Raw genomic sequence first — 13,445 nt, forward strand, 5'->3', positions numbered from 1 at the left:
TCAGTTTTTATACCTGATGTTCTTTTCTTTTGTGATATTGTATTTGGTACATGAGTCGACCATGTGGGATCGACGATTTATTTATTTTATTTTATTATTTATAAGTGCGATTTTAGCACAGGGCTGAGGTTATTCAACCACTAACAAGAGCCATGACAACAACAATTTTGGGTGCTATATCGCCATATGGCGTTGTCAATGTCAAGATAAGAGTGCGATACTCAACGGTTTCAAAGAAAAGAAAAACAGCTGGTGGTAGTAAGATGCAGAAAACCACTGGGACTGTTACCGGACATTATTTTAATTTTATCGCCTGTACAATTGATGTGATGGATCGTCATGAGGAATTCAAAGGGCATTATCTTATCATGGATAATGCGCCTATCCATACGTCAGATAATATTAGAAAGTTTATCGAAAGTCGTGGGTATGACTGTGTTTATCTTCCACCATATTCTCCTGAGCTCAACCCTATCGAACAATTTTGGTCCGTTGTTAAGAGTAAATTAAAACGGGAAAAGCTTTTAGAGGCCGAAACACTGAACAATAGAATTGCTGAAGCATGTCAGAATGTTTTATTAAGCGATTTAAAGGGATTCTGCCGTTATTCAGAAACAAAATTCGAAACCTGTTTAAATAAAGACCCCCTCTAAAATATTTCGCACACATTGAGCAAAAAAAAATATCTGAAACTGAGCAAAATATTTTTCAAAAAGTGAGCAAAAATTAAATTCGAAAGTGAGCAAAAAATAAAAAAAAATGTGTGCGGAAATTGAAAAAAAAAATGAGCAATTTTTTTCTTATACTGTTGTTACAATGCGGATTTTCAATATGTAATAATTGACTTCAACACTAAAAACTTTACTCAGACAATTTATATTTTTCATGCTAACTTTTAGCATTGTACTTCTCTAACTTGAATCCTTACCTTTTTATATTTAAAACCTTTTGACAAATTTATTATTATTATCATTTATCCAAAATCAAGGGTATCGTTACCGATCCTTTGATTTCTCAAAAACTATATAAACCTTAAAACAAAACATACTTCAATAAACATTCAGATTTTACTATATACTTTTATCATAAACTTGCCTATCAAATATTATATCTTCTATATATAATTGGCCCATTATCTTACTGTCTCCCTAGAAAAACCGAAGCCTTAGTCTCTTTTTCTCTGTATCTGTCTATTAAGACCTTTTATTTTATTTTACTTAACTGGATCGTTACCATATATATTTATTATATATTTATATAAAACAACGTGGTGCTCACTTAGAACTGAATAATTAACTACAAACGTATATTATTCTCCTTCTACCTTACTGTCAAACTAAATCTAAACCAATCACTACCACTCACATTGTATCACTGTGCGAATAATTTATGAAAATAGTGTATATTTTAATAAAAACAACTTTCTTTCAATCAAAAGTTACTTGAGGCTCACATTGACATCAAGACAAAATTAATAATTATTTAAAAGCAGTCACGACAGCGGTCTGACACCGACAAAAGTGGCAAAAGTGAAAAGAGTGGGATTTGAACCCACGCCTCCGAAGAGATCACGACCTTAACGTGACGCCTTAGACCAGCTCGGCCATCTTTCCATATGCCTTTGTCAAGCCTGTAAATGTCGATGGATCTGATGCCTCAAAGATTCACGTGACTAGCCGGGTTAGTCCGACCCAAAGTCCGGACCTTGACGTAGACATGCCTCTAGAAATCGAGCTTAGGCTCAAGAAGACCAAGAACCAGAAAAGACGATTTGTACCACTCAAGAATAATCATATGAATCGGAAAAGGTCAAAGCTGAATAACACCACTTTATTGTATACAACATAACACCACTTCGGGTTCACCTATTTCATATCGATAACCTGTTTATATTATTCATCATCATTATCATTATCATCATCATCTTCACATTTATTATTATATTTATCACATCACCTATATCTTTACATTTAGTATATATATCCCTTAACATTAGAACAATAAACCATTATCTTCTATTTGAATATTAAATACTTCTTTAACTACTTTCCCATTCTAATTAACCACTGAGAGTTGAATTAGAATAACATTGAACTTACACCTTTGTCAAGTCTGTAAATGTCGATGGATCTGATGTCTCAAAGAATCACGTGACTAGCCGGGTTAGTCCGACCCGAAGTCCGGACCTTGACGTAGACATGCCTCTAGAAATTGAACTTAGGCTCAAGAAGACCAAGAACCAGAAAAGACGATTTGTACCACTCAAGAATAATCATATGAATCGGAAAAGGTCAAAGCTGAATAACACCACTTTATTATATACAACATAACACCACTTCGGGTTCACCTATTTCACATCGATAACCTGTTTATATTATTCATCATCATTATCATTATCATCATCATCATCATATTTATTATTATATTTATCACATCACCTATATCTTTACATTTAGTATATATGTCCCTTAACATTAGAACAATAAACCATTATCTTCTATTTTAGTATTAAATACTTATTTACCTATTTCCCTTCTAATTAACCACTGAGAGTTGAATTAGAATTATATTGAAACTTACACCTTGATAAGTTCCTGCGTGTCTTTATGTTTACCTTTGTAAAGATATATTACGAGAGAGTAAACAAATGTGTAGATGAATACTAAAAGGAGACTGTAAAGACTTAAAGATTTAAATACACAGACAGTTATAGGAGAGATTTGCACTAGTAAGCTAAGGAAATCTGCCAAAGTAGTTATCTCGAGGAAATATGAAGAACTTCCAAAAATAAGACTCGGAATAAGATTATTTTTTATTGATTTACAAATTTAATGCTATTTTTATAGCTGTCAAATTTAACCCAAAATCACTCAAGAAAATTAAACCATAATTATTTACAGAATTAATTATCCGGATACCATCCTGAGATATAAATTTAACGGATAAATCATACGCGTTCCCAGATAGACCAAAAATAGACTTAACATACAGCAAACAGGGTACTCGAACGGTAATAACGGTATTTACCAAAGTAATCATAACACAAGAATGTAAGAATAAAATATTTACTCTCAGAAAAAAAAGAAACAATCCCCACCAGGATTCGAATTCAGAACACCTTAGAAACTCCAACCAATAAGATACCCTGCACGCGGATATCACGTGACTGAACGAAGTGACGTCAAAAGCGACATGACCAAAACACGAACGTATCAGCCTTTGTTGAGCCTGTAAATATTGATGGATCAAATGCCTTAAATAATCACGTGACTAGCCGGGTTAGTCCGACCCGAAGTCCGGAACTTGACGTAGACATGCCTCTAGAAATTGAACTTAGGCTTAAGAAGACCAAGAACCAGAAAAGGAGATTTGTACCAGTCAAGAATAATCACATGAATAGGAAAAGGCCCAAACCGAATAACACCACTTAAATGTATATACATAACGCCACTTCGGGTTCACCTATTTCACATCAACAACCTGTTTATATTACTCATCATCATTACTATTATTACTATTATTACCATCACCATACCTTATTATTATATTTATCACATCACCTATATCTTTACATTTAGTATATATATCCCTTAACATTAGAACAATAAACCATTATCTTCTATTTCAGTATTAAATACTTATTTACCTATTTCCCCTTCTAATTAACCACTGAGAGTTGAATTAGAACTATATTGAAGCTTACATTTTTGTCAAGCCCACAATTGTCGATGGTTCTGATGCTTCTCTATGTTTGGGATGGAGATAAAATGTAAATTAAGGTAACAAAAGAAAATATTGTTAGAACTGTGTATATCTTTTATTTCGAGAAAATTTAGATTAGGGAATTCTACTAGCAAAAACTAAAGGTATTTATACTGAATGATTAGATGGCTTTCGGATAATATATGTGACGCGTTAGAGGAATATGATATGATGTTATACGTAATGTCTGTTTAAATAAATATGTTATGAAGTAATTCCTGCCTTACAAAGTAAAGACAAAAGTATGTGAGGATTAAAATTCATCTCCGCAGGTTACATTACGTAAATGCTAAAGAGAAAGTTTAGTGCGTATAATATTCAGTAACCGAATATTCCGCCTATGGGATTGTACGATACTCTTATGGTATTATAATGTTTTACTCGTCACAAGGCGAATCACCTTGTGCATAGACACCAACGGTTCTGATGATAACAAATGGGGCGAAGTGTGAGCCATGAATATCTATACATGATCATCCATTATTATGTAAATGTGATGATTCCTTTATTATATCTGTCGTATTTGGGTATGATTTATTTGAGAATAAACAAATAAATCGAATAAATAATAAAAACATGGAATAAAAACATCCTTTAATATTGAGTAACAGCATACACCTGTATACTGCTACACAACGACTCCTACTATGAGTACATATTTCTATATAAAAAGATTGCATGGTTGGCTTAAAATTGATATACGAATGACAGTTGGATATAGAATTCTATACCACTGAGTTACGATATCACCGATCAAATCAAGATGTGGTGATCTGCTATATTGTTGCTACATTAAATAAATCCATATCTATGACATCAATACATTAAGAATGATTAAGGAATCAATTACCCAATATAGATAGTTAGTACTATCATATCACAAGGTTACAAGAACACAGTGACAAAGGCTTACTAAAGATATGGAAGTACAATGTGTCTAAGATGACAGTAATTCCAAGTGTAACATATTTACAAAATAAGCAGTTAAAGGTAACAGGATACACACTGGGAAAATGATAACAAATTCAAAGATACACTAAAGATAGTGGTACAGCAGATAGTCTTTTTTATATAAATACTTGTTCATTTTATGTCATAATAAAGAGAATCTTATAAACAGTCTCAAATTATTCATAAATTGCCTTATAATTTTTACTTACCTCAAAACACAACACAAGAAATATAAGAAAGAGAAACTTAATATTAATAGTTCTCTCAATGGGTCAGCTACCCATAGAGAGAATAGAACAGCTATATATATAAATGGTTCATTTACGTATATATTGATAAACACAACTTATACGACTGTAAGTGTATAAGAGAAGTAGTGCATGGAATATTTGGATGCCTATTTTCTACAACTAAATATACAAACATCGATAAGATGTTCTATATTTAGGATCACATATTTACCCATGTCTTAGATAAAAATAATCAACAGAATGGATAAATGATCAGACATAACTACATATTCTACAACAGCCAATTAAACACAAAAACCTTATGCATCTTTTAACTAGCCACCGTTACACAATATCTTACACCTAGGCTAAAAAAACTTACTTTAACAGAGTAAATGCGGACGAATGGGCGAATAGTCGTCTGGGGGTAAGCATTCGTTCAAATCTGAGCGGATAGTCGTCCGTGAGCGAGTATCCGTTTATTTTGGGTAAATAAACAATGGTACACAAAAAATAAAATTACTTCATTTACTCAAAAAGGGTAAATATTCGTCCAGGGGTAACTGTTCGTTCATTTTGAGTAAAATATAAAGGTTGCACAAAAATTTAAGCTTTTTTATTCGTTCCATTTACCTGCAGCAGACGAGTATTCGTCTATGAGCGAGTACTTACTCACATTGGGTAAATAAAAATTACTTTACTCGTTCCATTTACCTTCAGCAGACGAGTATTCGTCTATGAGCGAGTACTTACTCACATTGAGTAAATTAAAATTACTTCATCCGTTCCACTTTCCTGCAGCAGACGAGCATTCGTCTACGGGCGAGTACTTACTCACATTGGGTAAATAAAAATTACTTTATTCGTTCCATTTACCTGCAGCAGACGAGTATTCGTCTATGAGCGAGTACTTACTCACATTGAGTAAATAAAAATTATTTCATCCGTTCCATTTACCTGCAGCAGACGAGTATTCGTCTATGGGCGAATACTTACTCATTTGAGTAATAAAAAAAAAGGAACACCCTAAAACCTAAAAATTGCCTGAATTATCTCATTTGTCTTAACTGGATAAGCATTCGTCTATAACTATCAAGTTACTAATTTGCTTAAAATTAAATAAGCAAACGGAACATCCAACACTAAAGGTCGCCCATCCCATTAACCATGGTGCGGTGTATATCCCATAAAAATAAAAGAATAGCTGGCGTGGTTTAAAAAAATCGTGAAAGGGGGATTTATTAATTAGCAAAGGTTGGATATTTTTCCTGCTGTTTTCTTCATGTCCTCATCAAAGCTAGTAGAAGATGAAATGACAAATAGAGAACTAGAATCTTGGTATGTTACTTTCTTTCCATTCACTGAATGTGTCACCATTTTCAGCAATCCCACAACTGTCACAATGTCCGCAATGTTAATAACAACTATTTTTTTTTCTTCGTTATTTTCGTAGGGTACAACAGTTGGAATGCAAGGGCTATGCTGGGCAGCGGAATGTCTCTTCATGACTTCAAGTACTGCGTAAAAACTGGATGTTTCATCAAATGCGTATTCAAAAAAGAATAACAGCCTACCCACATACCAGTTAGTCACCTGTGAAATACTGCCTCGTCTATTGATAGTATTGTTAGTTTAGCTTTTATGAAAAAAGCTGAAACTTACCTTCTCGTCTGGTGATTCGAATGCAACAGAACATGCTCACCACCACGTTTTGCAATGGACTTTGATAACCCTTGTTTAAAGATGGCAGCGGAATATACGTGTGAATCTTGCCAAAGCTTACCAGCGGGAAGAATAGATTCCACATTGATTTGGATTCGATGAATAGGCTCTGGTAAACTAAAAAACCGTTTCTTGTACGATTTTAAAGCGCTGACAAACGATTTCATAGTCAGGAGATCACCAGCAATAAGGCAATCATTATCGGCATTGCCAGTCAATTCAAATTCTTGATAAAATGGAGCCCATAACTGACCAAAGTCCACATTACCAGAAGGATGTTCTACGAAGTCGGTTTCTAGTTTGGGGGGAGTTGGATCAAAGTTCACCATCTTTGTATTTCGTATGAAAGAAAAAAGAGCCGTTCGTTCCATAATGTTGTTGGCATTTTCACCAGCATTGACTCTTGATCTCATTTTTTTTTTGTAAGCTCCTGTAAAAGTATGTAAGAGTATAATCAAAAATCTTTAATTCGTATAACTAACCTATTTCTCTTTCTATGGATCTGACAGACACACAACAAAGAATAGAACATTGTTTTATAATAAATGTGATGTGGTTAAGTTGGTGCATGTTCACTTTGTAAATACAGTTGGATATACACTTTTCGCTTATCAGCTTGTCAATAAATTGGAACCAATGATTGAAGGACCTGTTGTGTTTTGAGGTAAGTAAAAATTGTAAGGCAGTATGTAAGTAATTTGAGACTGTTTATAAGATTGTCTTTATTATGAAATAAAATGAACAAGTATTTATATAAAAAAGACTATCTGCTGTACCACTATCTTTAGTGTATCTTTGAAGTTTTTATCATTTTCCCAGTGTGTATCCTGTTACCTTTAACTGCTTATTTTGTAAATATGTTACACTTGGAATTACTGTCATCTTAGACACATTGTACTTCCATATCTTTAGTAAGCCTTTGTCACTGTGTTCTTGTAACCTTGTGATATGATAGTACTAACTATCTATATTGGGTAATTGATTCCTTAGTCATTCTTAATGTATTGATGTCATAGATATAGGTTTATTTAATGTAGCAACAATATAGCAGATCACCACAGGACCTGCATAAAGAAACGGATAAAAATAATCAGTTTAAGGAATGTTAAGAGGTGCATATCGGATCGACCTACTTGTCTATTTGCTTGATATCATCTTCGGTGATTCGGAACTGTAACGATAATGATATGCCTCGTACCAGGTTAAGGAATCCGTCAATCACAACAGTGTCATCAAACTGTGATACAATCAGAGTTGGTACACAATAAAGCAGCCAATCCAGCCACTCAGCAGAACGATAAAGTGCCTTGACATTGTTAGGCTCCATTGCCAACCAACTACCTTTGAAACAAGATGCTGGTATGAGTTGTCTAGATCCTTCCATGCTCTTTTTGATGGCTGTGAACGAGGTATTAGACAAATTAAATGGATAATCTGTTTCCTTTCCACAGTATTTGAAATGAAGGTTGTACTTTGGAGAAAGCATGGAAAAAACATCTTTGGCAATGTTAGAAAACAGATGCATCTCATCAATTGGATGAAAAGCAACCGACGTAAAAGAGACTAGATCCCCAAAAACACTAGGAAGATTAATGTTGTAGTCGTTATTTGCCTAATGTGATGAAATGATAAATAGAGGATAACATACGCAAACACTATCATACTTACATAGACTTCACTATCGTCTTTTTTCAACAAACTATCCCTTGATCTCATCAACGCTTTTCCATCCTGAAAATACATACCATGGGTCCCCTCGCCAACAATCCCGTCTTTGTTTTTTACATCGCCTATATGCTTTCCCTTTGTCAAACAAAACCTGCAGCCATATGTTGAACAATGACCACCAAAATTCATTAACTCGTTACATTGAACACCATCACCAGAAACATACATAGTCGTTACTCTACTAATTGCAACTTGCTGTCCGTTTCGCTTGACCAGAAGAGGCTTGGAGTGTAACTCAGATAATTCTTTGATAATTGGTCGCAAATACGAGTTAAGATTGAGCTTGACTTGGCCAAAAACAATACCGATTTGGAAAGTATTTTCTCGAGTAAAACGCTATGATAATGTAAGTATACCTCAATTTAGCTGGATTCGTTTTTACTTACTTCCGAAATATCATAGTTTAAAATTACACAATGGATCATCGTCATCTTCGTGCTCGAAAACTTGCTGCGAAAGCCATCAATGTCAATCTTTAAAGCAATGTCATACTTATTGTCAAAATGCCCGTCCTTTACAAATTTTGCATAGAGCTCTCCATCAAAGGCATCCCTGTAAATTGTTTCTTGCGATGGCTGCAAAATTTCTGAGTTGGGATATTCTTCGAATCGGTATGCTAGTCTTTCCCTTACATCATCACAAGCTAAAAGCTCGGACAATTTGGCTGCGATATTTATGGTCTTTAGCTCTTTCTTGATATTTCTAGAAAAATCACAAATGGGACAAGAAATAAGATCAACATCCTTTATAGCGTCATACAAGTAACATCCATTAGTAGCACAAATTTCATGGTTATCGACAAGATTCATCGGTACCACTCGTTTGATGAGTTTATCACAAGCTTCACGATTAAGTAATTTGCTCGATTTGTCTATGGTAAAATATTTTAGCACTGTTGATAAATTGTATTCAGTATTATTGAAGTTCTTATATTTACCAATTTTTTTATCAGACAACATGTTATTGAATAACTTTATCAGTTGCCTATGATCTTCGCGACAAATATTTCTCTCTTCACAAATATTTGAAAGGCGGATACTGTATTCTTGAGCTGGACTAAAGGGATTGGACGGAATAAAGACATCACGCACAGTATAAATAGACTCGTCGTCTTCGCAACAAGTGGGGATATTTTCAGAAATGTCTTAAAATATGGGCCATGTAAGTATCATCTCCTTCATTTACTTATTTTATTGTACATACCTTCATTATTGTCACTAAACGAATCCATCCCTGGCGCATCAAATCCAGCAGTATCTTCGAAATCATTCGAGTCGGTGAAAAATGTATCTTCAAACATTTCATCATGCTCTTCATGAACCCACTCATTTTGGTCTAACCCTTCAAAGTTGAGATAGCTAGGAGGACTTTCGCGGGGAGCATCCTTAGACATGTTATGGGTATCTGTTGGAACAGATGACGAATCAACTTGAGCAAGACTTTCAGAGTACCTGGACAAGCATTTAAAAAGCACAGCCGTAGGAGCATTGGTTCGAGCTCTTTTATATTTTCTTTGACTAGTGTTGTTTGGGGGCGTTTGCATTGTAAATATGGTGGTAATTTAATTTTTCGGTCGATTTTCCTCATCGTTTTATATCGAAAAATAGACGCTTCGCTTCGGGCTTGTTCTACATTAGGTAATTTGTCATTTTTAAACACGCATAACGAGCTATCACTCATAATACTTTGACGTAGTTACGGTGCGTCGTTACCTCCTATGGAACGTTTGGTATAAAAACAGTACTCTTTGACATTACAAACAAGTTTACATTAGTGTAAAACGACAAGATTCTTTTTTTTTGTCAGTCGGAATGACCATCTCAAATATTCCCATGTAAGTTGGTAACATACCCAGTGCATTGCTTACCAGCCTTTTAACATCTCTTTATTTTAAAACGCGTTATCACTGTCAATGATTACGAGTAATCCTTCACTGCAAAGTTTTCGGTAAATACGTTGCAGAATTGTGCCAAGCTTGTCAAATTGCCTGATTTGTGATGACAGCCGGTTTCCATTTTTGCCTATTTGGGACAGATTACCGAAGTGGAAAGTATAAATGCATTTTAATTTTTTTTTTTTAACTACATCTTTTTATCATCTCTTTAGAAAACTACTTAAACTATGCTTGATACCAACATCTATGACTACCAAACCTCTGCTACGCAAGGATTAAATTCTTCCTTTGATAGTCTCTTTAACTGTGCCTCCAGCTCCTCTTTCGGTCACGATCCTCTTGTAGCTGAAGTGCAATCTCTTAAGCATGAAGTTATGGAAATGAAGAACACCATTACAGAGTTAAAAGAAATGATTAAACACATGGCTGGTCACTCACGGGTTGCTGGTAAGATAATTTTAAAGAAAGAAATACCTCATACAATGCTAATTCGGTTCCAAGGTATGTCTGGTTCTACTGATCAAGAAGGCAACACGGAATTAAGAAAACTACTCAGCAGTATCTACACCGAGGAGAAGAAAAAGGCTTTGTTGAAGAACCCCAATCATTTAGGCCAACGTGTCAAAGCTAAACCCGTAGGTGTCTCTGCAAAGAACCAGGTCATTGAGGCCTCGAGAACCTACTTCGAAAGCGACGACAATATATTGGAAGGTGGTCCTGTTTCATTGAATGACAGCGAACTGGAACGTCGATACGATTTGGCATACACCGCGATGAAAAATTTCGTAATCGTTTACCTCCTTCCTCAGTTTACGCTGTATTCAGGTTTTACTTGGATGAAAATCGGGTTTGAACAACGGGAATTGTTCGCATTGATCGCTGATGATCATTTGTTCTCTTACCTTGGAGCTGATAACTGTCTGCCTCTCTTTGCTTTTTCCAAAAGTTGGGGGTCTAAAAACCTTTTGGTTGCTGCAGTCAGAAACCGCGTAAAGTCAATTCTCAAGACGAAGGTGAATACTACAATTGAAAATGTAAAGTTGGCATTGAACTAATATATAACATTTTATTAGATCCGTCCTGGAGCCTCGACAATCGCTAATGAAATAGAGGAGAGTGAAGACGAATTGGCAGGAGATATCAATACGAGTGTTTATGCAAACGAAGGTGACAATATCGAGACGTTAGACTGTGACGAGAGTGAAGAGAGTGACGAGGGTGAGGATGAAGGGGAGGATGAAGGGGAGGAAGAAAAAAGAATGGCTAGAGAAATCAAAGTTCTAGCCCAGAGAACTAGAGAGCGTGAGTTTGCTTTGGAGCAGGCTAAGCTGCGTAGAAGTGCCACTTCTAGTGATAACAATAAGAGTCCTGTTACCAAGAAGCCGCGTAAACAAAAAAATTCATCTGCCTCCAGTCATCTCTCCGTCGTTACACCAACCACTAAAAAGTACATATAAACACATTCTTTTTTTTCTTTTTTCCTTTTTTTCTTTTTTGATATCTATTTTTTATCTTTTTACATCCATAAATCAGTTTTTTTTAAAAAAAAGATTACTTTTAATCGTTCTTGTTTCTCGTAACCATGTAACTGAATAAACGTCTGGGCTTACTACTTTCGCAATTACACTCTGGTAAACTCATCATTCCATCTCTGAAGTCTCTCCCCTTACTTATCTCTCTTTTAAATCAGTATAGACAGGTGTATAAAGGCCGTGCTTGCAATGTACTACGCCAGTGCTATAAGTAAGTGTTTTTCGTTTATGGCTTTTCATTTCTCTAATTATCTCTTCAGACTTACGCTTCCTGCTTTTACCGTTGTGGCGGCTACGCTGTTTAGAAAAGGAATTAGTACGTATCAATTTTGAGTCTTCTTATCATAAACTAACCTAATATTCATTTAGAAAACTTTGCTTATCCCCCTTGTTTTTAGATTATACGTTGCTTCCTATGCAGAATAATCAATGTCTTCATGTTATGCCATGTACCGTTTACTTTTTAGCTCATTTAAGTAGTAGTCCTTCTATATAGCAATTTGTCCTCAAGTATCAAGATATAAATAAATCTTAATTTCATTCTTTTAAATATAATATATACTCAACTTTTAAAACTGCAAACCAATTTTTTCAAACGAATGAATGTATTAAATGATTTAATATGTATAAACGAAAGTTTTTTATTTGGCTGAAGGCTGAAAGGGAGAGGTTTTTTTTTTTTTTTTTTTTTTTTTTTTTTTGGGTAAATGGGTAAACGCTTACTATAAATTTGTCTAAACGAGTAAATGGGTAAATTTACCCAATTCGTTTTTTTTGGGTAAGTGGGTAAACACTTACTAAAAAATTCGTCCAAACGAGTAAATGGGTAAATTTACCCAATTCGTTTTTTTTGGGTAAGTGGGTAAACACTTACTAAAAAATTCGTCCAAACGAGTAAATGGGTAAATTTACCCAATTCGTTTTTTTTGGGTAAGTGGGTAAACACTTACTAAAAATTCGTGCAAATGGACGAATCAGGCGAAAAATTATAGCCTTGGTGTTACTGGAATTCTGTATTTTAAACAGAACAATAAGAGTGTCCCAGATCGGTTGATTCAGGGCGACGTTATTTGAAATCAATTCTAACGAGTAGAATTCATTTAATGTAAGGCGGGAAACTGAGTATAGATTTATTACAAGACCAGAAAGGTTGACTCAACACAACTACCAGGGGAAGTTGTTCAATATAAAAAGGATCAATTATTTCATCGCAGCAGAGTTCTTTTAGTCTATTTTTACCCCTAATAAAAATATACTTTTATCTCATTACTTTTCTATGCAATATTTTGTCAAATACCAGGCGGTACGCTTGTAGTAAGGGGCTTTTTAGCCAATAATATTGCCGGAACCGCTGTAACAGAGCCAATGAGGAGGCCGGAACCGCTGTAAGGGAGCCAACCAGAAGGCCAGAACCGCTGTAAACCAAAAAGAAAACTCGATATACTTACACTGTACGCAGTTTAAAAGGTTACTACACCCTGAAATGCTTTTTTAACTTTAGCTTTTAAATTCTCTTGTAACCAAATAAATACTCTGACAGCAAAACTCACATATAAAAATCTTGACATTTTTTTCTATTTCCTCTTCCTATTTTAAAAAAAAATTACAATGTTTGGCGGCAGTTCC

General features: G+C 34.7%; 2 protein-coding genes and 1 non-coding gene across 3 annotated transcripts; 1 reads left to right on the plus strand and 2 right to left on the minus strand.

Annotated features, from left to right (window-relative positions):
• Positions 1 to 1,530: 1,530 nt before the first annotated feature.
• Positions 1,531 to 1,613, minus strand: EV154DRAFT_t173. Its single transcript has one exon. It is a non-coding gene; the product is annotated as a tRNA-Leu (tRNA).
• A 4,575-nt stretch (positions 1,614 to 6,188) lies between these two features.
• On the minus strand, positions 6,189 to 7,370 carry EV154DRAFT_584497 (uncharacterized protein; the record flags this gene model as incomplete). Its single annotated transcript, XM_051606737.1, has 3 exons — positions 6,189 to 6,555; positions 6,606 to 7,095; positions 7,148 to 7,370. Coding segments are annotated over 3 exons (1,080 nt in total), but the record flags the coding sequence as incomplete, so codon positions are not given.
• Positions 7,371 to 10,788: 3,418 nt separating this feature from the next.
• EV154DRAFT_166575 (uncharacterized protein) lies at positions 10,789 to 11,844 on the plus strand (the record flags this gene model as incomplete). Its single annotated transcript, XM_051594188.1, has 2 exons — positions 10,789 to 11,300; positions 11,361 to 11,844. Coding segments are annotated over 2 exons (896 nt in total), but the record flags the coding sequence as incomplete, so codon positions are not given.
• Between the last annotated feature and the right edge of the window lie 1,601 nt (positions 11,845 to 13,445).

This window comes from Mucor mucedo, assembly GCF_025094135.1.
Source record: "Mucor mucedo strain NRRL 3635 chromosome Unknown EV154scaffold_284, whole genome shotgun sequence".
NCBI classification, from domain to species: domain Eukaryota; kingdom Fungi; phylum Mucoromycota; class Mucoromycetes; order Mucorales; family Mucoraceae; genus Mucor; species Mucor mucedo.